The sequence below is a fragment of the Hyalella azteca genome, unplaced genomic scaffold (genome assembly GCF_000764305.2).
Source record: "Hyalella azteca isolate HAZT.00-mixed unplaced genomic scaffold, Hazt_2.0.2 contig8139, whole genome shotgun sequence".
Lineage (NCBI taxonomy): Eukaryota > Metazoa > Arthropoda > Malacostraca > Amphipoda > Hyalellidae > Hyalella > Hyalella azteca.
The window spans coordinates 16777-44197 of NW_025938240.1; the positions used below are offsets into that span (position 1 = coordinate 16777).

A 27421-nucleotide genomic window follows, 5' to 3' on the forward strand; every position below is an offset into this window, starting at 1 on the left:
AGGGGAGGGGGATCGCCTTGAGCGGGGTTGAGGGGAGGGGGATCGCCTTGAGCGGGGTTGAGGGGAGGGGGATCGCCTTGAGAGGGGTTGAGGGGAGGAGAATAGGCGGGAGAGGGAACTTCACTTTGTCTTGTACGATGCGGCCGCACCACGGGCATCGTAGGCGCTGCACATATAAAAACACCAAGTTTACAAGAGGGTACCCACCAAGAAACGGGTAGCTGCTTATCCGAGCAGTCTTTATAATTTCGAGCCAATATAAGAACAAATGATCATCTCATGATCACATCTGTTGAGGACTCAACTTTGTTGCTGAGATCCTTGCTACAAACCTGGGGCTGGCTCTGCCGTGGTGAAAGGCTCACTGGAGGCTCTCGTGTGGGCGTGGGCTGCGTTACATTCCTGTTGGCAAGGATATTCACGCTAATCCATCGCAAGAATATATCCTTATACAAACTGAAGTCACCGTTCTAGTTCTCCCTAGCACGATTCTCACTGGTAATTCAAGAGGGTAATAACGGTCATAATTCATAAAACTTGGCATGTTAAAACTAGGCAACCAAATCTGTAGGGGGAGTCAATCTCTTGCCTCCTATTGCACGTGAAAGGTAGTTCCATCCCGCAATTTCGTTTCTACAGACTTGTAAACTCGACGCCAATTCATATTACAAGTTTTGGCCACAATTCGTTCCAAAAAACACGACTTAATCTTTGTTATTCATTTGCAGTCAGATGAAATATCCATTTAACTAGAGACATGCCTGTTACATTGATTACGTTAGATTTAGCAAGATTTAGCAAGATCTTGCAAGATTTAGCAAGATCTTGCAAGATTTAGCAAGATTTAGCAAGATCTTGCAAGATTATCCCTTAATAGTATTAAATATTATTTAAAAACCAGCATGATACATACATAATATAAATTACAGAATAAAACTGTACAAACGATTTCGGTGTAATATTGTCAACCTCAGCCTATTATTAGTGTCAAGATGTTAGTTGTTACTTGTTAAGTTGTTACCAGTTACCATTTACAGGTTTTTTCATCTTTCAGTTTGCTTACAGTTATTTTTACACAGTTGTTTTTATGTTTCACCTTCCCTACATGGATGTCTACTTTAATCTACCAATCTCAAAAATAATCCACATATATATACAAAAAAAGACTGATTTTTATATGTACATATATGTGGATAATTTCTTAGATTGGTAGATTAAAGTTCACATCCATGTAAGGAAGGTAAAACATAAAATAACTGTAACTTCTATTTACTGTATCTAACCCTGGGTTAACCCATACTAGTTCGGTTAGGTTAATTGCAATAAAGTTGCATTGATATGTTTAAAAATGTTTTATTATCATTAAATGTTAATGAGTACCGGTGAATCCCAATAGCAGAACAATAAATATTTTGAGATTTCCAATAATTTTGGCCATTGTAGCGGCTAATGTAGCGCGCTACATTTTACTGTAGCGGTAGCGGTAGCGCCCGTTACAATCTAGTGGGTGTAGCGGTAGCGGTAGCGCCAGCTACATTTAGAGCATGAAGCGGTAGCGGTAGCGCCCGCTACATTTAGAGCATGTAGCGGTAGCGCCGCTACATTTCCAAGTAGCGCTGCCCAGCTCTGCGAGTACATGAATCCGCAACAGGTCACATGAGGCCATGGTTGAACTAGTAATATATATAATTCAACCATGCATGAGGCCTACTTTTCAGCGCCGATATCATGCTGTGTAATATGATATGTTAACAGCGCCTGGGTTGAGTCCTTGCTAGCTTGCTTTGCCATGGCTTTGCCTACAGTAAACATAATATAATTGAACCATGTAAAATTCAAGCATCTTCTGGAACATTTTAATTTTTAAACCTTGAAAATTTGCATTCCCATGATTGATAAAAACAATTTGATAAATGACCGGAATTTTTTACTATTTATCAACATAACCAACTTAGAGGCAAATATCAACAATAAACTAATTTTTAAACTAATAATTAAACATTAAATTTTTTCTTTTCATGTTCTGTTCCTGCTCTGTTATTATGTTCACTAAAAATATATATCGGTACGCACTAGCGGCACTACCCATTTTGAGGTAACGATGTGTTTGCGGTAAAGCCCTGTCCACACGCTCAAACTTATCGTCAGTCTTGCATGTCATGCCAGGTTTGACGACAAGATGGAGCGTGTGGACGCTCAAAGTTTGACGTCTTGCATGACGGGTGGGCAGAGTTTGAGGTTTGACAAACCTGGAAAAGACGGACGAGCGAGACCTTTGGGTTCATGCATGACTGATGATAAGTTTGAGCGGGCGGACGGGCAACCGACTAATTGGTCAAACTTTTACTCTATCTCAGTCTATATTGATGATGAGAGCTGTGACATTGTTCCTCGCTAGCTCCAGTTTTTCATATCCCAGGATATCCGACACTGGTTTCACAATTTCTTTTAGTGAGTTTATCGAGTTATATCGTAGTTTCCCATGTTTATGTTAAATTCAATCAAAAAGTGACAAGAACAAGAGAGCACTGGCCTATGCGGCATTGATTGCTAGGCGCAAAGAAGTTGATCATACAGTAAACTAAGACTTTGTAACGAAGAAAATGAACTCTTTAGCGAAAAGAATTTACCAAAATGAAGTCGTCAATGCTATCTGGTGCTGGTAGGGATGCTGTCTATCAACCCTCATTGTGGTATTTTTTAAACAATTTTCGGGACCACCGCTTACGTTTGCATCGCTTTGATCTAATTATGGTGGCACAAACTGTGATCACTGCAGCGAGCAGCACTGCTTCCTCCATTGTTGCGAACGCACTAAAAACTGAAGGAAAGTTGGAGCGTGTGAACGCTCTTCAGTCTTCCGTTAAAATTGCTCAAACCTGGCATGACATGCCAGACTGACGATAAGTTTGAACGTGTGGACGGTGCTTAACACGTTGACTACGAAGTGGTACATATGCGTACCACAAACCGAATAGACACTTCAGCGAACTCGCCTGCGAGCTCGAATGCAAAACCTAACTTCATTTTCAACTCTGGCACTCATAAATCCTTCAATTATGAACGGATTTTTATTCAAATTTGAAATATAAGTAGATAATATCAGTAATTTACGGACGGATTTTTTTCAGATTTTTACATCAATAACTTTTTTGTTAATACGGAAAACCTAACTTCATTTTCAACTCTAGCACTCAGAAATCCGTCAATTATGAACGGATTTTATTCAAATTTGAAATATAAGTAGATAATATCATTAATTTGCGGACGGAATTTTTTCAGATTTTTACATCAATAACTTTTTTGTTAATACGGAAAACCTAACTTCATTTTCAACTCTGGCACTCATAAATCCGTCAATTATGAACGGATTTTATTCAAATTTGAAATATAAGTAGATAATACATAGATTTTGCAAGATTTAGCAAGATTTAGCAAGGTTTAGCAAGATTAAGCAAGATCTTGCAAGATCTTGCAAGATTTAGCAAGATCTTAGAAGATTTAGCAAGATCTTGCAAGAATTAGCAAGATCTTGCAAGCTTTAGCAAGATCTTGCAAGATTTAGCAAGATCTTGCAAGATTTAACAAGATCTTGCAAGATTTAGCAAGATCTTGCAAGATTTAGCAAGATCTTGCAAGATTTAACAAGATCTAGGGAGTGCAGCCGTGGACGAAGGGAGCCAGTGGATACATTCAAACGTAACATTGTACCTCGATTTTACCAAAGCAGGATTTATGAGTGCCACCGTTGAAAATGAAGTTAGGTTTTCCGTATTAACAAAAAAGTTATTGATGTAAAAATCTGAAAAAATTCCCCCCGCAAAATACTGATATTATCTACTTATATTTCAAATTTGAATAAAATCTGTTCATAATTGAAGGAGTTATGAGTGCCACAGTTGAAAATGAAGTTAGGTTTGCATTCGAGCTCGCAGGCGAGTTCGCTGAAGTGTCGAATCGGTCGATTCGGTGTACCACGAAATGTATTTTTCCAGGACGTAGTGGTACATAATTCAGGTTGCCTAAAATTGGCCAAATCCGAGAACAAAAAAGGCCGATAACTCGAAATATACTAGTTTATTTGTAGGTTCCACTATAAAAATTCCATTCATTTTCTTTTTGTAGTATTTAAAATTTAATTAAGAGGTACCCCTATCATAAATTTTAGCCGGCCAACGCAATTGAGAAAAACTAAATCACGGAATTTGTCCGAAAAAAATGACCGTCTAGCAAGCCTGTTTAAAAACAGTACAAAAAACGAAATAATAGTACAAGATGAAGCAATCGTAGTCAACATGTTAGGCTTCTGTCGGGTACCTATTCCAGCATAAAGGAAACGAATATTACGGGACGATTTCAGAAGAACGTTGATAGTGCAATGAGAGTGGTGTCGGACCGTCGGTGCTCAGAGCAACCGTGCTTGGTTGAAACAACTTTTGGATGGTTGGAGCACTTGGTAAAATCTCCAAGAATCGATGAAACATAATACTGAACATGGTGGCAGGGAATTATTGTGAGTACTTATGCGTTTGCAAGAGCATCGACCGGTCCGGCTCAGCGGGGGGGGGGGGATCGGTCCACCACGCCCCACGGCCAGTGTAGCTGTCAGCTGACTTTCTTCAGAAGTGCAAAAGCTTTTGCCGGTGAAGGTGTTTTACGATCGGTCCGTAAAGAAGCGTTGATCGGTTCAAAATGACATAAGAACAGGTTCTTTTGAATAACCTATGGATTGCCACCATGATACTGAAACTTACCAAGTAAATTCTGCTGAGTTCAGGTGGATCAAGTTCGCACGAAGACACTGTTAAAGCATTGAAAGCAAGTAGCCGGCGGCCCGGCTAGCCGCAGCCCGCGGCCCCGCAAGTCATCATGCGTGCGCGTGATCGTGAGTGATGAGTCGTGAGAACAATTACTCTGTTTTAGAGTTATTGTTGGAGCCTGTTGTGAGTAACAGACTACTAACAGAGTTCTAACTTTTCAATAAATTTATTTCAAAACTTATTTGAAAAAAAAACTAGAAAATGGAGTTGTATGCATTGACATTCTCTTGTGCTCTTAGTCTAACAAATCGTTAAACAAATGTTACCTAGGTAGCTACTTTCCTACTTAGGTAAACAATTTCTAGAAAAGATCTGTGGGCTGTGGCGGTTGGCACTTGGCAGCGTGGCTTTGTGTGGCCACTCTGGCTGTTGTCTGTGGGTACTGGTGTACTAGTCGTCTGGGCCTTTGGCTAATGCCGTTAGTGGCCCATTTGTACTACTATACTAGTACTGGCCTCTGTATATTTCATATTCAAAGATATGCTTCCGCTGCTTCCGCATTCTGCCTTCCTGAGCTCCTCAGCCCAGGCTCTAATTATTGTTATTTGTTACTTATTATTGGTGTCAAAGGTCAAATTCTTTCCATAATTTCACCCTTCACAGCTCATAGTTTTGGACCAAGAAATTAGATACCAAATACCAATCATACCATGGCATTAACTAGGTACCTAAAGGTAAGTAGGCCTAACTTGAGAGTTGAGTATATAATAAGTTAGGTTGCATTTAATCATTCCTGAACCGACTGAATGGTTTATCCACATCAAATTCAGTATTGTATCAGTAACTATAGGCTAGCCTATAGCTAAGTGTAAGGAAGTTTTGGATCCACCATTTGCATTTCACCCTATGCACCCTAAGTCCCTAACAGGCTTTCTATTATTCCCAAGTGCCTCAACCATATTGGGCCAACTGGCAAAGGAGAACATTTTTCTGTTGTCCCTTTAACGTTTAACAAGTTCATTTTTGAGTCCTATACCTAACAATAAGTAGACTAGCTAGCTAGTATATACTAAGCATCTTAGATACCAGCATTATCATACAGTCTACAGACATACACAATAAATGTAGTAAAATTTTGAGTATATGAGGAAATTAGCCTACAAATGAACTTATTCTGAAAAATATCTAGTTTGCTACTATTGCCCTCAAGTCCCCAACATCCTTTGCTTTCTGAAGATGCCTTGCAGCCTCAGGCCTCAAGGTCAACTTTGTCAAAAGCTATAGCAAAGTCCAGGCCCCAGCTAGACCACACCTATGCCTCAAGCCAAGCCTGCTCATTCCTCCAGTAGAGCCTCAAGCAGTGATGGTGCTCCAATAAGTCATAACTGGTGACAATGACAAACAGGAACAATTTTGCCAGAAACCATGTTGTCCATTATTATACAATTCATGAGTTCAGCCTCTTCCATATATTTGGAAGAGGCCTATTTCCTCTAAATGGGGTTCTACCTATTTGTGAATTACCTACTTATTTGTGTTTAACCTTTCTCTCTTAAAATTGCAGCATACTAAATATCAAGAAGGAATCATTTGTTTTTATCTGTCTTTTTGGGGAGGGGGCACTAGAGATTCACTGGGAGCCAAAGGAGAAACTAGCCTGAGAAAGTTAGGGAACCACTTTCCACTGATATAGTGAATACTGGACAAGACTCTTTACCACTATCTTCAAAAAAACCCTAATCATCTGTGAGTGTTAGGCTTGACTGTGAGATCAAGATCACAGGTCTGTAATCCTCGGTATGTTATACATAAATAGGAATTGGGAATATTCATGTACAAATTCTTACTGGATTAACATATGTGGGACCCACCACCCTCAGGTACCACCGTACCATTCACCAGCCTACCAGGGCCTATACAGCTATATACTTTCAACACTCGCTAAGTGAACGTAAGTACTTACGCTCTATGTTCTTGCCTATGATTGGTGGATTTTGCTTGAAAGGCCATCAATGATTGGCTGATGAACTTACTATCTCTTTACTTTTTTTGAAGGTATAGGCCCAGGGTTGCAAGTTGTCCTAAAAAATGGCCAAGTCCACAGACAAAAATAAAAAAATATAACTCTGTACTCACTACTCACTGCAGTGAGACAGTGAGTGGAGTGACAGAGCGCATTTTCTCATTGACAAAAACGTGGTCACGGACAGATGGACGGACAGGCGGACATGACGAGCACAATAGGGCATTTTTTCCATATTAAGAAAATGCGCTAAAAAGGACTATAATTTAATATTAGTAAATTTGTAGGCTCCAGTGCTAACATTCAATTTCAATTTTTTTTTTATTTTTATAATTAAATAAGGATGTACCAGCATCATAAATTATTGCCATCCCATGTATTTAATTGAGAAACTAGATTGTGGAATTTGTCTGAAAAAAATCTTCTATATGAAACACTCAAATTTAGAGCTATCTAATTTTTGGACAAGTGCGACATATAACATATTTCTATATTGGTGTAATCACCATAACTCGAGCAACATTAGAGGCCCTGACCCATCAAGACTGGCGATAGCAGAGGCCCTCATCATGAGTGAGTTCCGAGCTATTAACCTCCAGATTAAAAGATTAGCCTGGAAGCTGAAATTATTTTCAGATCTGAATTTTTAGGCTTAGCTTGCAAATGGTATCCACAATACCGTACCCATGATTTGAACTACTGTCATTCCCATAAGTTCAATTTCAAGTGCTGCAAAACCTTCACCTGCTTGATAATGAAAATTGTATTTTCAAAATGTTACATTCCATTAAAATGTCATTTGGTAACCTGTTTTTTGATCTCCCATGCAGTGCCAGCAAGAAATATTGTTCAACTTATTGAGGGAACAAATAAGCAGATTATTAATAAAAAAATATAACTCGGTACTCACTGCAGTGAGTGACAGAGAGCGCATTTTCTCGTCGACAAAAACTTGAGGTCATGGACAGGGACAGATGGACGGACAGACAGACATGGCAAGCACAATAGTGCATTTTTTCCATAAATGAGAAATGCGCAAAAAAGCATGCTCTGTTCTTAAATCAAACTTGAATATTTTTATATGTACATAAATGTTGTGCTGCTGCTAAAATATCCAAATCCTTAGTGTGGGTGGGTCCTCCCTAACTAAGCTAACGAAGTTGTTTAGTGATTCATAATGATGTTTGGAAGTTCTTATTTAGTTGATGTACTTAGCCTGTGAATTTTTACTAATTGATATCATAACATTCTTCTATTTTTCAGATATTAATGTATAATTAGCCTGCTCTCTCTAGCACTTTTGCTGTATCATTATTTCATTGCTGGATATAACTAAATATACCTTCACAAAAATGGCTGAATCTGGTTCAATTTCAACTGCTGGTGTTGCTGGATCAAGTTCAAGTCCACTTGAAAGTTCTTTGGTGAGATTTCACATGTGTTTCTCATTCTGTACTGGTTTTGGTTCTATAGTATTTCTTGGTTCTGAATGTGTTTTTTTTTTACTTTTTCATAGATAATAAAATTTCATATATTTCCTGAATCCTTAGCTCATAAATTCCTGTTGAAAATTTCTCTATTTTTTTTATTTTTATGACTTGTGTTTGAAAATTTACCCTCTGAGCTTCATAGGACTATTTTTTTGTTGAAATGGCTTATCATCCTTGTACATTCATGTGGCAAAGAAGTGAACCTACACCTACTGAGATTTTTGTTAAACTTGCATTTTGCAAGCATCAATCTTGTAAAAAATTCACTTATTTGAATCTCTGATGACTACAGTTATTTTGAAACTATAGAATGTATATATATATATCTATAGTAAGTTTGTTAACCAAACCAAAGCATCATTATTTACAATGTAGATTTTTGCACTCCTGACTATGGTGACTGCTCATATCTTGCCATGATCATGGATTGCATGCACCACTGTACCAGTATTATTTTCAAACTAGTGGTAGTGGTGGTTCAAAAGCTAATTTGTGATGTTGGTTTGAGCGGTTTGTTTTGATAACGATTAAGTTGACTGAATTTCCAGGCTGAGGTGAATGAGCAACTTGTTGACACGCTGCAGGGATTGAAGGAACTGAATGCTGGACTTCTGAAGATGAAGGAACAGCTCAGGAACATGCGAGGTCAGATAATCATGTTTTATACACAGTAAGATAGTCAATTTCTCCGATTGTCGCTATATTAATATGATTGAATATTTTCAAAGCCGCAGAATTAAAAGTTCAGCATGTAATAATAGGTAGGTACATATTTTGGTACTTGAGGTTGTGCCGAATTAATACATACGCACATTAAATACACTTTCTTTGTAAAGCTTAAAGTTGAATAGCATTGAATTTGGGATATGTACATTAATTTCATCTTCAAGTACCTATACATATAATTTAATTACACAAAACAATTGTTAGAATAGTACTTAATTATGAGGTATACTCTGTAAAAGATATAAAAACTCTTGAATAAATTTAGTATTTATATCAAAATATCATCTATCATGAGAGAATCTTGTTCATGACATTGCTTCTAGTATAAAACATTGAAATTCATTTTACTTTCATTTTTCTTCATCATAATTTTTCCTCGTATTAAAAAAATTCATATCAACTTTTATTCCAGTGGTAGCTGCAGAGGAGTTGTTGGAGCTTTCCATGCTTTACAATCCTGCCCTGAGGGAAGTTCTTGCAGAGACTTATCAAGCCTCGTCTCATGCCCATAATTCTGTGGCTGAGATTTTTAGCAGTGCAAACAAAAAGCTGGATGACCTTCAAATCATGAACGAGAGCACGTTCGAGTCCTTCAAGCAGTGTACTGACAACATTAATACTGTCGTTGATAGCTCGAATGAAGTCCGACAGCCGAATATGGCCGTCCAGCCAAGTCCTGATGATGCGCCCCCCATGATCCCATGCGCTGTCGAGCCGAGTGTTGTGGTACAACCCACTGAACTTCACCCTGCGAACGATGATCCCTGCGCAGTGCAGGAAATGGAAGTGGACGTTGATCCAGTGCAGGGTAATGAATGTGACGTGATTCGTAGTGTTGAGCCAGAAACTCTTCAGCCAATAGCCGATGTAAACCAAATCAATCAGCCTTTGAAGGATGTGGTCACTCAAGTGCTGCCTGAAAATAATAATGGCCAATCGATTGCAAGCACCATCAGGCATGAAGTCATCAGCAGGTCTGAAGCTTGTGTAGATCCAAAAACGCTCGTTTTAGAATCTGAAAATTTAATTTGTAGATCTGATCCAGAAGCAATAATGGTTGATTCGCTCAACATGAACAACGAAGGTTTGCAAGGAGAGCTTTTGAGCCCACCTTCACTTGTTCTTGACGAACAAAGTCATTACGTCTCTAGTCAAGCTCTTGCCAACAATCCCTGTCCAGATTCTTCTGAATCTCATGCACAGCACGCTTTGCTTCCTGCAAAAAGCGTCGATCTTCTACATGATCCTTCGGCTGCCTGGGATTTAGGACATGGCGCTCATTTACTTGCTCCCTATAGCATTGAGGAAGGAGCTACTCCGTTCGATAAAGGAGAAGAGAAATCTGCTGAAACCGAAGAATTTATTACTTCCATTCCTATTGACAACAATACCGCTGAAGTTCAGGCGTCGATACCGAGTGAAGACGGAGAGAAGATGGACGTAGAACTCCTCAGCAATACAACTACGGAAGTTCACTCCACTGAATTGACTGAGAGGCAGTCTTGCCCTTTGCTCTTGGGGACCTTGGATGAGCCAGGGTTTCTTGAAACTGTTGCTGACGAAAACTATACCAGTGGTGTGAATGAAAACCGCGAACTTCATGCAGTTGTACAAAATAATTTATTGGGAGAAATGAAGGGTGACCTTTCCTCTGAGAAACATTCAGTAATTTGCGATGTGACGTGTGAAACCCAAATTTCAACCTCGCCTAGAGATGAAAATGTCGCTGTGGCATCTGATACTGATCGTGAGCTCCGCGAAACTGTTGTTCACGAGACCAGCGACTACACTTCGATGACGGAAATTGATGCTGTCTCTTCGCAAAATATGGCAAGGCTTAACACTGACCGATTCTCGGCTAGCGACGCGAATCCTGAAGAGGAGGCTGAAGATGCTGGCAGTCCTGCTTCACGTCTGCACGCAATACACTTAAAGGATGATAACGTGGATGTTCTAACTCGAGAACATGAGGCAATCAACGCACCAGTCTTGAATAATGAGTGACGTTTTTATTGGAGGCTGTTCAATCCCGGCAAGTGTGTTTGACCGTTTCGTGATTACGTTAACCGTTGGAGTTCTGTAGATTGAAGTTGATTGGAATGACAACGTTCTTGGCTTACTAATAGTCAAGTTGTCAGTCCAATATGATTTTCGTTCTCTCTCAACAATAATCATAGGATTGTTCAACCATCCTTTGTTCTTTCTCGACGATTGTTCATTAAACTCTCGATCTTATTCATCTACGATAGTCTTCTTGAAATTGGCATAAATTTTTCTATATCAAAATGGTGGGACTAGATTGGTTTCAACTCGAAACTATTTTTTTATTAGGAAAGTTAACGAACATCGTTCAACGTCGAGATCTTATTTTATACCGTTCTCTAAACGCCCACTTATCTTTACGTTTCCTCTTGTACAACGGATACAGATTTAATGTATTTACAGTTATTTTATATTAAAGGACGACCTTGAACTCTAGAAAAACTTGAAAATACGAGTTTCGTAAGCATCAAATTTTTTCGTATAATCTTTACACTCTCAGTGTAAATTGTTTTGTATGATCTAGTTTACCCTATTGCTGTAAAATTGTTTTGTATGATCTTGTTCACACTATCGTTCTGTTTAATTCAGTCCATCTTCGACTACTCTGTTAGTAGCAGTACTTTAAACTAATCGATGAAGTGCTCTACCTTTGAACTCTATTTCCAGTAGCGTAGCATACCATGTTCCATTCAGTTTTTAAATAGTTACACTTCCAAGTTCGTTAGACGCTTTCGGGTTAAGTGAAACCGTACATTATTACACCGCTGATACGATTTATGTATTTGAAATCCTGTTTTGCATTAAGACTGCTGTTATTCGGGATTTAATTTACTACATAAAAAAGGAAGGACGTGGCCGTGTTATTTTCTGTATCAAGTTTTTCTGAGATCCAAACGTTTGAGACTCGATTAGTGTGACGTTCTTCTGAACATAGAGCCGAGGCGATTTCATTGTTGAATCTTCTGTATCTTTTTCCTGACTTCATATCGTGCTGATGCAATTAGCTCACTCAGCTAATTGCTAATATGTAATTGCTCAGCTAATATGCATTTGATTTCTAGGAGAAACAAGTAGCTTACATCAAGTTAAGCGAATGCTATGCAACTTGAACGCCTTAGTTTGTGTATTGACAGGATGTATTTGAAATAAAGTTCGGAAGTGAAAAAGTTACTCTATAATTTTACCTTGAAGTGCACTTCAAAGACCATTTCCCTCTGGAGCTTTAGTGCGAATACTTTGCTCTGGCTATCATAAAATCAAAATTTCCGTAGAAGAGTGCGTTCAAACACATGAACGGTTATACATATATTGACCTTAACAAATGATAACCATAGTGAAGGGGGATATTAAATCTTTATTGACGCAGACTGGGATTTACACGACCTTATATACATTAATAATTAAATTACTTAACGTATTTACAGTTGCGTGATTTGGTATATTACTCGCTTATAATAAATTGCTGCGAATGAGTTGAAAGGCAGCGACTGTAGCCTCTGCCGATGTCACATTACTGACGCTTGTTCTTCTATGCCTTCTTAAATTAACTCGACATTAGTGCTCCAGTGAATGTGAAACTGTAGAGTATTATTGATACCGAATGAGCATTCGTTGAATATGAAAAGCAGCTCGAATCATCTCAACTAATTACAGGACGGTCATTGCGATTTTAACACAATGTTTGACATTTTGTACGTTCTCTTTGGTACAAGATAGGGCTTTACAATCCATAGAAAATACTACAGATAGATTCGTTGAAGCCCACTAGTACTCCGTTCGTTCTGAAATTAAGGTGACCAACAATGTATTAAGCTGAACGAATAACGTGGAATCTCATGGAAGTGCTGAATGAGTTTTCTTCCATAAGATAGCTTCCGAGTTTCTAACTTATGCGATATAAAATTCATGAAGATGAACTAGAGTAATGAGATACTAGAAAGCGTTCAAGATCATTATCTAGAATAAATGAAATAAATCTGTATGTAAACAAGAAATCCCGTGTCTAATGATTAAAAACTATCAATAGATTGAATCTCTTCTACCCGTTAGCACTGCAAAGAAATGCTATGTGAATCAGCAAGAGGAAAAAAAATCAGTTATTTCTAGAAGCGTCGAAGTAAAGATAGACCATGAGATCGAGTCCAATAAATCCGCCACTGGACCATTACCGACGAAATTTGGTTTACAATGATCATAATTCAATGAAAATTGTATGCAAAAATTATAACGCCTATTCGGCTACAAATCATGACATGTATTTAGCATATTTACCCGTTGTTAAAATCAGCTCATCTATCATTAAATTTCTACGAAGACATAAAGAAAGTAAACATATATTTGCAATCCATTCCGCCAAGGCTTTACGTAACTTTTAGCACAAAATTTAGATTCGTTTACGTTAAATTCGAAATGAGCAATGTTCAAGCGCTTGAATTGCTACTGCACTGTTCAATCACTGATTACATCAATATGTCTTGGTCTATAGTTCAGGGGTTTTCCAGCTGATAAGTATTTCAGCATACGAACTTCCATGGAATGGACGAGTTATAAACAATAAGTGGTTAGGGTACTGAAGTATCAGTTATCAATATTTAGTCACACTAAAGTATCCAGGGCATAGGCGGCCTCGTCGCTGCTGCTGTGCAGAGAACTCAAACCTGTGTCGGAGTTAGAGTCACCAGAATCAGAGTCTTTTTTCACATCAGTTGTCCCGCTGAGGACCAATTGATCGGTGCTTGATGTTATGCTGTTGTTTTGCAACAGCAACGAGTGCGACTTGACACTGGAGTCTTTGCCATTAACGGCTGAAATTTGATTACGTGTTCGTTGCATTTTATTGATATTACTGGACGGGAAAGAATCCACTCCAACGCCCGAAGAAACAGAAGAAGAACAATTGCTCATTGATGCTTCGGAGGAAGTGCTGGAACGCGAGCTCAAACCAAGGCTGGAATTATTTGTGGTCGAGTCATTGTCGTCATCGTCTACGCTTTTGCTGGATTTGCCACTCACTATTCGACTGCCGATCGTGTTCAGTAAGTTTCGTTTACTCGCCTCATTATTGGAGAAATCGGTGCGGCTTTTCTCGCCATTCATGTCGGATTTAATATTGTAAGTGTTTGACTGCATGATGTCCTTGGCGTTGGCAGGGGGTGTTAAAAGAGGTGGAGGACACAAGGGTAGGGGTGGTGGAACATCCTCATCATTATCTTCTCCAACCTGCTTTTTAAAAGTATTGATTCTTAGGTGAATGGAATTGATATTCTTAAGGCTATTTGTATTTTGATTTTGTTCTGAGCTGTTCAAGTTTTGGTTACTAGCTAAACTTAAATCCGTCCTATTCGGTAAAACATTAACGCTCGTGAACGTATTTTTCAAAGAATAAGAGCTTTGAAAATTCTTATTATTAATTTGTGACTGAAGAGTGGGATTGCTCCCAGAAACTGAGCTTCTCAGAAGCGGTACGCTGGTACTATCGATGGTAGTTAGGTTGCCGTTTAGCTTATGGTGTTCGTACGGCGGCGGTTGGAGCGGTTTTCGTCGGTTCGGCGAACAGGACCTGTTGGGAAGACGAGGTCCTGGAGATGGAGCTCTGTTGACGGTCCCAAATATTGAGGGGGATGGAGCTCTATTGTTGTACAGAACATTAGGAGAAGGGGGCCGATGGCTGGCGCCGCATGGTGGCCGATTATCGCTTGATGAACTCCTAGAATGAAAATGCTTATTCGTCTGTGTCTGTGAACTTGACTTCTGTTGGTTGGGAGAAGGTTGCCGATAGCTCGTCGTAATTGGGTTCACAAGTTGAGGTGGGTGGTTAGGTAAGAGACTTTGTACCAAGCAAGCGGGATGCGCCGGAGGAGGAGGCAGAGGCGGTGGATCATCCCCTTCCTCTGGGAGCCTAAAAGCCGTTGGTGGAAGGTGTAGGATATAGTCCAGCTTTGCTTGGAGGTATTTAGTCTCCTGGTCGGAGTCCACTTCATCTGCCAATAAAGCGTCTATTAGTTTTTTCTTCTGGGCCGCCGACGTGTCCAGGACGCGAATCTGTTGTTCGTTCGATCGAACCTCTGCCACAAGCGCAGCGTGGTCGTCAGCAGCTCGTTTCAAGTCACATTCAAGAATATTTTTTTCCTGTTTCTGCTGCGTTTGGATCACTTCAATGGTTGACCTCAGGCCGTGGATTTTTTCCTCTTCTTCTAACATTCGGTTCAAAATTGTTTCCATTTTATTAAAAAGAGCTAATCGCTCCTGGACTTCGGCTTCATTTAGATCCTCAATATCCCGATGGCTTATATCGTCGGTTTCTTCCGCAAATAATATTCCAGAATCTTTACTCTTCTCTTCGTCAAGGGTTTCATCTTTATTCGATCTATTAAGTCGACCGCTGTACCTCAGAGGTTCTGTGGACTTCATAGAACGGACAAAATTGTTTCGCCCGGCAGTATTTATGCAAGTTGCGGCGTCCTGAATGAACAAATCATTAGGACCTCCTCCGATGTTGATGGGTTTAGCATGAACTTCCCGCGTATCAGACATACTAGGCAGCAGAGTGGGATGCGCTTGATTGAACTGTACATGTGGACCGCTCTGTAATCGAGCTGGAGGTAGTAAAGAATTCCTGTGATGCGAGGAATATTTCGATCCCGAATCCACGCCCATTACTTGCTCCATGCCGTGAGGTTGGTCCTGTGCTTGGTGATGTTGGTCGTGTAAATAAGAAGATAACAGGTAGTCATTTCCTAGGCTCTGTACTCTTAATAGATGCATTTGCTGCTCGTAACTCTCAATTTGTGATTCGCGTTGATTGAGACGCCGTAGTTGGTTCTGTATCGTCTCGCCCTGGGCCACAACGAGTCGCATGAGCCTCTCCATCGTCTCGCTGCACACAGAAAACAGCAATTAGGGAATAGAAAAAATAATGAATTGAGGTTTTGTTTTACCCTCTAAAACAACAGGTATATATATAACAAAGTAAGTTTTTGGGGTTCAGATCCTGAAAATCTTCAAAATAAAATCATTATTACAAAATAACCGCAAGTTATGTCTTTCTGGCGATATTTGAATTGAACCGCGAGTTCTATAAAATTGATGGCAGCGAGCACACGCCCCACAAGTGCCCGCTTAGCAGCTGGCATCGCCACTGCGATATTAGTTCGCTATATACGGCAAAGCAGATAACCTTCCTCCCGAGAAACTGGAGCAACGCCGCTAGCAGCACGGCAGCAAAAAGCTGCCCAATTTTGAAGAAGTGGACGCTTCAAACAAAATAAAAGACCCGAGAGCGTGTAGTTCTGAATGCATACCAAGGACAGTTTAGTATAGTTAATAAACGCGTGGCTGCTGGAGCCTTCAAATAAACGGACGCTCCCAACCTCATGAAACAATTGAAGAAGAGTTTAATTGACTATGCCACTTCCCTGGGGCTTTGCTCCAGGGCCTGGAAAGAGAAAGATACGAGCAGGATGCGACACAGTCGACGCTAAGACTGTCGCAATTAAGAGCGGGATTGGTGCGGACAATGAATCTGATTTCCTGTTCGCTAAATAAGGAGTGAAGTCAAATTCACGTTTATGATTTGCAATCCCTTTTCATCTTGAATATGGACGAACGAGCTACTTAGCTATGAAATGTGTAAACGGAGCAATAAATGAACATTAAAATCACAATGGTAGTGTGAAAAAGAATTGACTTCATCTGTTGACAATGACATCAAGCATAAAGACAGGAACGCAATTTTCAATTTATGATCATGATAAAACTAATTATACAAGTTATAATACAAATACTGTTTCTAATCGAAGGATTTGAAATTTTAAAACAAGCAACGGCTCACAATCAAGAATAGATATATCATCACATATGAACCATTAAATACGAAACAAGATGAATAAAACTAAGTCATGACAAATTCTAATGGTGAATGGTTTTTGGACGCGTGTCAAGAACAATTCAAACAACACCCGCTCCCTTCGCGGCTGGTTAGCCTAGCGCCCAACCTGTGATGCGGCCAATTAGGAGATCGGGAGCAGAGAAGCTGTGTGTTGGGTATCGAAACAAACCGTTACATGGCACAAAAGCTACTCGGAGCCATGCGGTCACTTTCCTTTTACGTGAGAATCTGCTGTAGAAACAATTCGACGCGCATCAGAATAAGGTATATAACTAAGATAAATTTCATCCGAGTATTATCATTTATGGCATTCATCGACACTAAAGTATGCAATAAACCACAGCGTTATTCGTTGTGTACTTACAGAAAAAGAATAAGGATCATAAATTAAACGAGTTCACAAGAAGGAATCCAGTTTGAAGCTGCCACCAGGATTAATGCATGCATGGAGAACTAACAGCGTGGGACTCAACTTCGATGCATACTAATAGCGATGACGAAACAGGATGTAACAATTAAGTCATTATATCGAGACGCTCTATGTACCATCGATATACTCACTTCACCTTGCAAGATGCTCCTGTAGAGAACAAATTAATTCGTATTGGCATATCATCCAAATACTAAATCTTAGAAGCACGAAATGAAAAACGATAACCCTAACCCTAATATTAATGGAAAACGAGGGAAATGTGCATGAAAATTCGTTTCGCAACAACACATTAATGGTGCCAAATTTATCACGTAAGAATAAATGTGGTTATTCGTCACTACAAGTAAATAATATAACTAGCTCAGTTTCTTGTTCGTCAGACAGTTCCTCTTTGCATTGCTTATTTTAGCAAGGAGACATTTTCTCCGTAGGTGATCGAATATTTTATATCACATAAGCATATATTAGCAAAAACTGTCACCTAAGCGCTTAGGTAAAGTACAAGCACGGCACAACTCGGTCATCAGCCACAAGCTTCATTCGGCGTCACTTCCTTACTGGGTAGAAACTCGTCGCCATACAACGTCGTTTAATGCATCGTCACAGGAAGACCAGTGACGAAGAGCTCACCCAACGCAAACAATGGACAGCTCAGTGCCGGCATAAGGTACCGTGATCAATTTCCTTGAACAACGCCAACAAGTCTAAGTTCCAAATGCGGAAATTGTGACACTAATGTACGAACACAATACAATAGAAAACGAGTCGAACAATTTCACAGCTGAATCTAATAAAGCGAAGGCTGAAAAAAGAATTACTCTCGGAGAAAGATCAAACCATTATTGTTAAGATAAAACTAAAGAACTTATTATAGCAAATGAATTTCCAACGGGCTTTCAAGTTAGCGGAATCGTTCAACACAGAAACAATTAAAATTACTGAAAAACACGTTAATAGCTGACTGCAATATATTGAAAATAAAATGTACTATTTTCAACCAATATCCTCATAATTAGCTTATTTAAAGAGCAATATTTTGGCTGCATGGCTCAGTTCAGTGACGAAGATTTCGTGTAATTAAATTACACAGTTCAGTGTAATTAAATTATAATTCAATTAAATAATATACGTTTAAAAATTACTTTTTAAAGACAACACTTCTAAAGAATCCAGTGTATCCAATGTTAAAGATGTACAATGAATTACTCATTTTATTTTCGAATATTAAAAAAATTAATTTATATTTTTTTAATATATAATTTTTTTCAAAATAATTTATTTTGTCAATTGATTCATGCATTGCCTCCGACTTCGCACACGTATGCAAAATTTCAGATCCATTGGATAGGTAAAAGTGTGTCAAATACCAGTTATAAGATTTGTAGCTGACAAAATTATTTTTTCAATTTTTCTAATATTGAAAAAAAAAACTAATTTTTAAAATCATTTATTTTGTCATTTGATTCTTGTATTGTCTCCAACTTTACGCAAGTGTGCAAAATTTCAGATCGATAGGAACAGTAGACGTGTGTTAAATTTCGATTATAAGATTTGTAGCAGACAGACAGACAGACAAACAGACAAACAAGAAGTGAAGTTAAAGAGAAGTGTTGTAAAAAGTGCCTACATTTTGGAATGCATTAGTTCGTATTAAATTACGTATTATCTCCTAGGGTCGAGTAACAATCAATATAAAAGTTCAATCAAAATGCGTAGCTATACACCCTCCGTTCAGAAATAATGCAGTAAAAAGTTGAAATGTCAGGTTTTATCACACCGTTACCCGGACAGGGTTACTCCTTAGGGTAAATTTTTTCAGCATCCGCAGCTAACCGGCAGCCATGAGGTGAATGACAACATTGGCAGCTAGAAATTTATTAATAAACAGTAGCTCTGTGTGATTTTCTTCATTCAAACGTAAAATAATTGAAAAATGACCATGCTTAATTGAGTTGGTTGTTCTACACTTAGATGGAAGAAAAATAGTTTTTAACTCAATGATGGAGCTCATGTGATAGCATAGCTCATCGTTTTTCTCAAATATTATTTGAGTTTGTTGAATTTTGAGCTTTAATTGTAGTGTAAAATAAAATTAAGCCACAAAAATCGGTCAAACATACGACATAAGGTTGAAAAATTATAATATGGGAATGCAAATTAAAATTAGCCAATAATTGATAGATTTTATTTATTCGCAGCTATTTATTTATTTTTGCCACATGAAACATTAACTTAACATCCGACGCGGACGCGATGGTGACAGAATAATCTACACATCGGCTCATTGACATGTAAAGTTTTCTAAGGATCCCGGTTATTTAAACTAAAAAAAAAATACAAAAAAAAATACTCTGAAAAATATTAGAAAAGGTATGCTATGCACACGAGTTCAGGGAGGCACGTGGCCCGACTCCTAAAGCGAACAAGATCTCGAGCAGGGACCTAATGCAGGCCAAATAGCTGCTAGCTCGCCTGCACGCTCCTTGTTAAGCTTTCTAGTGCATGAAATTATTACCTGCAGCCTCCTGATCTCCAGCGACGGATCCTCTGAGCACACGGGCTCCTGTAATACGGAACGGTCCTCATTCCGCTCCCGGGGCCTACGTTACGCTCTGAGGCAACCGCCAGATGCTGTAATTTGCGGTAATCGTGCGTCATCCAGGAGCATACGATCACAGTATATGCAAGCAATACAAATCAGTAACTACATTCGTATCCAGTAGAAACCGTCCATGCTACTGAAAGGATCTGGAACAGATAGTTAAAAAGAGTATCAACACGTTGACTCCGAAAGTGTACCGTATTTCTCCAGGACGTAGTGGTACATAATTCAGGGTTCCCAGATGGCCTAAAAACGCGAACAAAAAAAAAGGCCAAAAAGGCCTATAACTCAATACATAGCAGTATATTCGAAGGTTTCGGTGTAAAAATTCCATTTTTCAATTTTTTAAATTTAATTAAGAAGTACCCCCATCATAAATTTTAGCAGGCCAACGCAATTAAAAAAAACTAAATCGCGGAATTTGTCCGGAAAAATACCGTCTGGCAATACTGTTTCATGATAGTACAAAAAATGAAATATTAATACAAGATGAAGCAAGTGGAGTCAACGTGTTAACCATACCCGTTTTCATATTATTCCTCAGTAAACACGATAAAAGAGGCTCGGGCGAAAGTAAAATCAAGAGTGCTAAGTCAACGAGGTTAATAATCACAAATTAATCATCTTACAAAAATGTTAGTGAAAGTGCGAATTAAATTGCTGAAACTGTGGCCTGTAGGTACATACATAATTTGGATTATTAGAACAACCGAATAGGAATTTCTGAACAACTTTCAACATGGTCAGCCATCTTCCAGCCGAGGAACGAAGCGAATTTAAGAGTAATTCAAAGTTCGACGAATATTAGCCTGAAATGCATAGAAGCTTATTTGCTATGATGTACCTACACAGACATCTCGTCCTCATCAAACTCGACAAAGAAACGTGCACTTGTCGAGTGCCGCGAAGAATGCCGTTTGCGGTTGTACGACCGAGGCGTCTACGAACCCTGCAGAGCAGAGGAGGATCGCTTGCAGAACTGACGAGTACTAATAAATATATAAACAGTAACTAAACTCAGCTTGACAAGACGAATATATAATAATGCGAAATTTAAACTTTTTGGATGTCACACATAATGAGTGACGGGGAACAAGTACCACTGTACCAGTGATGATAATAATTGATTTCAGAAGAGGCTGCGTTGAGATCTCAAAAAGTTTGCGGCACTCCAGGTGCGCTATGAGCGACTACCAAACAAGCCAGGTAGTACCTATCTACACAAAGCGTCATCCGACCTTCGGAAAGCTCATTCATACCCAAGGTCATGCAGCATCTCCAGCCAAGGATCAGGCAGCAGTAAATGCTTCGCAGATGGTTCTGGGAAGTGACCATCTGAGTACCCAGAACCCAAGGTAGGTACGCGGGAAAACTGATAGGCGGTCGCCTTACAGGAAGCTAATCGACAGCATTGAAAAACTGGTCGCGTTCAAATTCGTCTTCAAGCGCGACAGGATTGTTAACTGACTAAGGTGGCTGTACAAATGTGTCACGTTTTTTTACATTTTTTTCAGGAATTTGATAAATTCTAGGTTTGAGTTGAAAGAAATAACGGCACTCCACGCGGCACTCCACATCAAAAAGAAAAAAAAATGAATATTTTTTTCTAGATTCTAATACCTATTTCTAGCGTAGGCATCATGTGAAATTTCAGAGTGGGGGGAAACTTTTCACGCAAACAGGACAACAGGAAAAGCTAGTGCATCTTCAAATCTCCAAACACAAGTTCTAACTTTAGGCAAAAAAGAAAACAATATCTGCCTGTCGAAGGCTTCTAATGCACGACACGACTTAGCACTTCGCGAAGACTGAAGAGCTGCATGCCGGAAGCCAACAGCTGCTTGCCTCCAACTCTAAATCCAACAGCGCTTCCTCAACTAACGAATACTAAAAAAGATAGGCAGGCATTGCTTGCTTAACTATTAATGCCTTCTACAGTCTATAGTAGCATCAACATCGATTAGCTAGCATAGCTAGTCGATGTAGACGTAGATGATAGCTTAGCTATGCCTACAGTAAATTTTCTCAATCGTACTCTTTCCAGTGTTTGAAGGTTAAAAGACCTTGCCATGAAATTTCTAGATTATTATGAACCAACAAGATAGATGATCATTAGAGATAAGATTATTAAGATATGAAGAGCCATTAAGTGGTAAAAAAAAGGCAAAGCGCTTCCAACAACAACTACAAGTACCTAATAAAAAATCATTTAGGTACTGATAATATGGTGGAAACTCATGGTGAGACTGAGACAACCTGAAACCTCGTACAACTCTTAGCTACATTCGCAGAAACTTTTAAGGATGGAGGTATCACACATTTTGAAACACAAAAGCCTTAATGGAAAACACACAAACATTATACAAATTTTGCATTGAGGAAAGATAGGAAATTTTTACAGAAATTCCAATTTGAATCGTCATCAAAAGAAAACTAATTTCAGTAAATTTCCGAACACTTGAAGAGAGGTAATGCAGTATCAATTAAAAAACGTAATTTCCGACATAAAAAACGATCAAGCTAGATAAGGATAATAATTAATTAAGCGTATTTATAATTCACGAACGCGTCTTCGAAAAAGAATACAATATTTTTCAACCCAACCTACACCGAGCACAGTTTCTCTTCGACTGACTACGATGGAGCAGTGAGCAGTCGCACTCAGCGCAGCGCGCACTATCACGAACTAAGCGCCATCTACTGGCGACGCAGCCAAAATGCCGATGGGCCTTGAACGATTAGAGCGGCTTATTTTGCAACGTTGCAGTTCGTGAACTAACCAAATTCTTTATATTCTTATAACTACCGAAGAATTTAAACCATAAATTGAAGTGGGTATTTTCGGGGAAATGAGAAAAGACGAGCAATGAGTTGTCAAACAAAATCACAGTAGAAGATTTGGGCAAGATTAGAAAACTTACAAAATTTAATGCAAAAAAATATTAATAAATAGCTAAGGGTTTTCGAGCAAAGCTTGAAAAATTTCTAATTATAATTACAAAATCTGGGTCACTCCAAAACCTACTGAAGAGAAATAACTGTTGCACAAGTAGAGCACATAGCTACCTTACTTGGTCCATGTCATCAGGCAATTTCAGGTAACCTATTCCTTTAGAGTCCAAAGGCCTTCACGAGTCGGGCTAACCTAATCATCGGCAAGAGGTCAGCCGCGGTTGCATAATTTCATTGCAATCCGAAGTTTGGCCTAAGTCTGCGACTGCCCAAGTCCTTCTAACGTTGCTTTACGTTTTATTTTGTATGACACACAAACCACTTTCTCATGCTGTTGAAAAAATAGTTCAACATTTTAATTTTTGGTGATATACATTGAATGACAATCGCTTGAAAATGTTAAATGAAGTTGGTGATACTCTAAAATGAGCTGATTGCGCTGTAGTTACACTTTTCAAATTTATTAAATGATGACACATCTCACCAGCATTCGATCGAAAAAAATAATCCAAAAAAAGATTGGTTCCTGTTTAGGCGACAACTTCAAGGTTTTGCAGTCACAGCAGAATTATACAATGGTAATGTATTGGTTTAAGTAAAATAGGTCATTAATTGGAAACATATTAATATCAATTTCAGAAACGGTTCCGTAAGAAATAGATATTCCAACAGAAATTTAAATTTGTGTTTATACAATATTATTTTTAAGGTGAGCAGGTGCAGAGGCCCGAGGAAAATGTTCAGTGGAAGCGAGTGTTCAAGGTGAACATCGAAGCAAACTCGCTACCTCTGCGTCACCTGCCCAGGTCGAACCTAACCTCAAAACTGACGATGAATGGCACATACAGGAGCATGATTAAAACCATGGTAGTGCCTCGTTGTATGAAACATGTTATTATCGAAAGATCGATAATGATATATACCTAGGATTATAGATCAATACCCAAGCTTGATGAACATCACAAAATGATAATGACAAGAGGGCAAAGCCAATACTGCAGGCTAGTGATGTCACAACTTGAATGTTCAGAATGATAGTTAGATTATTAGGAATATTTATGTAATAAATCGAGGCGAAAAGCGGTATATAAGAAACGAAAAATTCAATAATTCCTGTTTTTTCTGATGAACAGAACTGCGAATTATCAGCCTTATTGCAGCACAAATTCATCGGGATATCTAGGCATGAGAGGCCAGAGTTCTTCGTTAGCCCATCCTAATAAGGACATACAGGAAATTCCCATTTAAGGAGTCTCTTAAACAATTCAGCTCTAATAAAGGATGAACTTTCGAGCAAGAATGAAGAACTTCATTCCGTCACGCTTCGGACCCGCCAGGCGCGGTCATCATCTATGCTATGGAATGGCGAGCTGGTGAAATTGGCCTCTAGCACTTATCACAACATGGGAATGTGCGACGGTTTAACCGCCATAATCTTCATTAGTGTAAACGACTATCAAGCGTGTTAACTTTATCAGGCAGTGATCGGGCTTGGATGCGGCTTAATCAGACTGCATGTTTCTATTTAGCTAATATTTTAGTTTAGCTCCGACCCTGATGCTGACCAATTGCCAAGTTTGTCGCTCAAGCTCCAAGACCATTGAATAAAAACATCGGCAAATTAAGGAACAGGCTTGGGAATTTTAAGCCTTGTATAAGGCCTATTGGATTCGGTGTTTAAAAAAACGTCCACCAAGTGTTTTTATGCCAGGCCTATATCCACCACACTGAACCACCACAATTTCTTTACTAATCCAAGGAAATGTCAAAAATTCCAAGATATTTTAATCAAACGGTACTCTCATTTCACAGAGTTTGAATAAATAGGACGTCTTATGTCATGAGAGAAAAAAAACAAGCAAATTTTTCTTAAAGTGATATAGACATTAGTTCTTACAAGAATATTGCAGATTAGGAATAATCCTATTGTGTTTATACACCATGAATAACCGTTTCACTGTAGTCTATTACATCCAAATTAGATAGGGTTACATTATTAAGTAACAATAATGAAATATGGTTAAATCTTTCGATAGTACGGGCCTTCTGAAAGTGTCCTTAGCACGGTGGATACAATAATCCTGTTATAAAGAACCAACGAATGATAGGTTATAAAATTTGATGCCGATAAAATCTAAGAAGAGAAATTTTTCCCAAGGCTACCTTCACAATGATGATAAATCACGACCGAAAGAATAACATTAAAATTTATTCTTGTATTCGCACGATTTCGAATACATTTTAAGGCATGAATCCTGAACAGGTAAGTAAATAAATGGAGTGGTCGCCAAAAAGCACTGACATCGGACGTCTAGGTTAGACGCGAAAAGTAGCTCTAAACTTTAAAGAAATGGTCAAAGGAAGGCACGTACGCGGACTTGATAGTTAAGTTTAATCCTCCCTTTGCTCGATTTTGACGCTTAATTGTTCGCCGAGTCCATAGTTCCAACAAACTGAAGTGGAATTGAGGGATTTTATCCCGGATTTATCAGACATAAAGAAGCTACCTTCAACGATACAAGAGATAAATTCAACGAAAATTACTTATGGCAAAATATGTAATCTATTCCCTTACATCTCAATCTTATTGCTTGTGAAACAAAATAACCGAATGTTTTGTTCCAAATTACCTACAATACGACAAAGATCTTTACATGTAACTTAGTTTACTTACAACTAAATTTTTCGTTTGGACAAACCCATACACTTCAATCAACGAACCTTTGATGGCCAAGTAGCCATAACGGAGTGAGTCGGAGTCATGCCGGCCGACCGCAAAGGGGTGCATTGCACCGCTACTGGCGGACGCACGCTGCAGCGTCAAGTTGACATGTCGAGCCACCGACGCGCCGGCACGCTCGAAAAACACCGTCACGCACGATCTCTCAATTAACAACATTTGATCGGCATCAAAGCGTCACAATAGAAAGTGATAAAACTCTTTGTTCATTAACAATCAAGTGAGTTCTCACCATTAATAGGCCCTTGAAACTAGTTTTTCGAGTCTACCAACAAAATGTTTGATAAGAAGAATGCACCAACCTAACTATGCAGCAACTAAACGTTCAAAAAAGGTGGACCTTCAATGCACTGAATTGCTAATTATATGGAAATTCCATAATTTCATCACTGATTCATCAGAGAAACAAACGGTTCAAAGTAGAGAACTGCAAATCCCAAAACATTCATTCAAGTAAATAATCAAGCTCATAAAGCAGCATTGTATCAACTATCGTTAAATACTAATTAATGGCTTACCATCTGAAACAACTAATTTTGTTATGTAATTTTATGAGAAATTAAATAATTGGTAATATACGCGTGTTTAAAGCGTTGACGCTTTCCAAAGCCCCTTAGAGATCGAGTGTAACATGCTATACAATCCATCACGTGCGGCGACACAACAATGAGTAACTGCTCCCACAGCCGAAAATTACAGACGCTCATAACGTGTATGTGGGCGTGAAAGAGAAAGTGTGTCGGCATGTTCAGTAACTGCAACCTAACACGGCCAACTTGCTGCCCACAAATCTATCTTCAAACTTCACGAAAATATCACCACTACTAACATGAAACTTGAGAACATTTAAAATTTCATCACATATATGTTTATAATCGTTGAAGGTTTTATTCATTGTTAATGCATGCCTTTGTTTGAAAACTGAATCAGGAGAGGATCGAATCGCTGCTAACTAATTGAGCAGTAAATATCAGTGAAATAAGATGCATCACGGAAAAATATGTACTCATTACCATTGAAAACAGACTAACAATGGATGCAAAGTAAACCATACATTACAATACAGAAAAAATTGATGAAATTAGTAACAATCTTTTAAAATTTTCACATCCATCACTGACATATATACATGAGCAGAATTATACTCAAAACTCAGTTCATTTAGTTATCAGTTATCATAATCAAAATCGCATATTTTTTTTATTAAAGATAAACGGAGTTTATTAAACTATATGGCGTACATTGAAAAAATTATTTTAATATTAAATAGTGTTTTAAATTCATCACGTAAATTCATCTGCCGTAAAATGAGATCTTATAGTTTATATAAAAGGAGAACTTGCTTGTTACAGAAAAGAGTTTGAAGAGAATCAGTAGATCAAAATACGGCTATACAACATCATATTTCTAATGAAATCGACCATTAATTAGACGGGACCATGAACAGGATTTCAGATGTTTAAATCATAACGCAATGTAATCAAAATGTGGCAAAATAGGCATTGATAGAAATGAAGCATCCAATTCTAAAACAATGGTATTTTAAGAACGAATCGTTCCACTTAACCGTCCATTCTTCTACCTATAGTCTTGGTGAGACTAAGTGATCAAAAATGCAAGCTTGCGTAATGCCTCAGGCGCAGCCAGTTTCTCACGGCTTGTACAGGGACGCCGACTGATGAGCTTGATTACCGCGCTGAAGTTGCACGGGGAGATTTCAACGTCAGCGGATACCTCTTTATTACTTCACTTTAGAGAATGAAGC

The 27421-nt window shown here is 38.6% G+C and overlaps 2 protein-coding genes across 3 annotated transcripts in view; one reads left to right on the plus strand and one right to left on the minus strand.

Annotated features, from left to right (window-relative positions):
* Nucleotides 1-8044: 8044 nt before the first annotated feature.
* Nucleotides 8045-12202, plus strand: LOC108672346. The gene is made up of 3 exons (XM_018159992.2): nt 8045-8207; nt 8822-8918; nt 9412-12202. The coding sequence occupies exons 1-3, from the start codon at nt 8136-8138 to the stop codon at nt 11001-11003; spliced, it is 1761 nt and encodes a 586-aa protein (XP_018015481.1). The 5' UTR covers nt 8045-8135; the 3' UTR covers nt 11004-12202.
* A 174-nt stretch (nt 12203-12376) lies between these two features.
* Nucleotides 12377-27421, minus strand: part of LOC108672345 (rhoGEF domain-containing protein gxcI) — a 58262-nt gene continuing 43217 nt past the window's right edge. Inside the window, exons 1-2 of one of the 2 annotated variants that reach the window (XM_018159991.2) lie at nt 19878-20137; nt 12377-15918 (exon numbers count right to left, since the gene is read on the minus strand). In XM_018159991.2, coding sequence (XP_018015480.1) covers nt 13638-15918; nt 19878-20020 — 2424 coding nt within the window. In that variant the 5' untranslated portion in view covers nt 20021-20137 and the 3' untranslated portion in view covers nt 12377-13637. Of the gene's footprint in view, nt 15919-19877; nt 20138-27421 lie in introns of those variants that run through there. The other variant, XM_018159990.2, reaches the window with a different exon arrangement.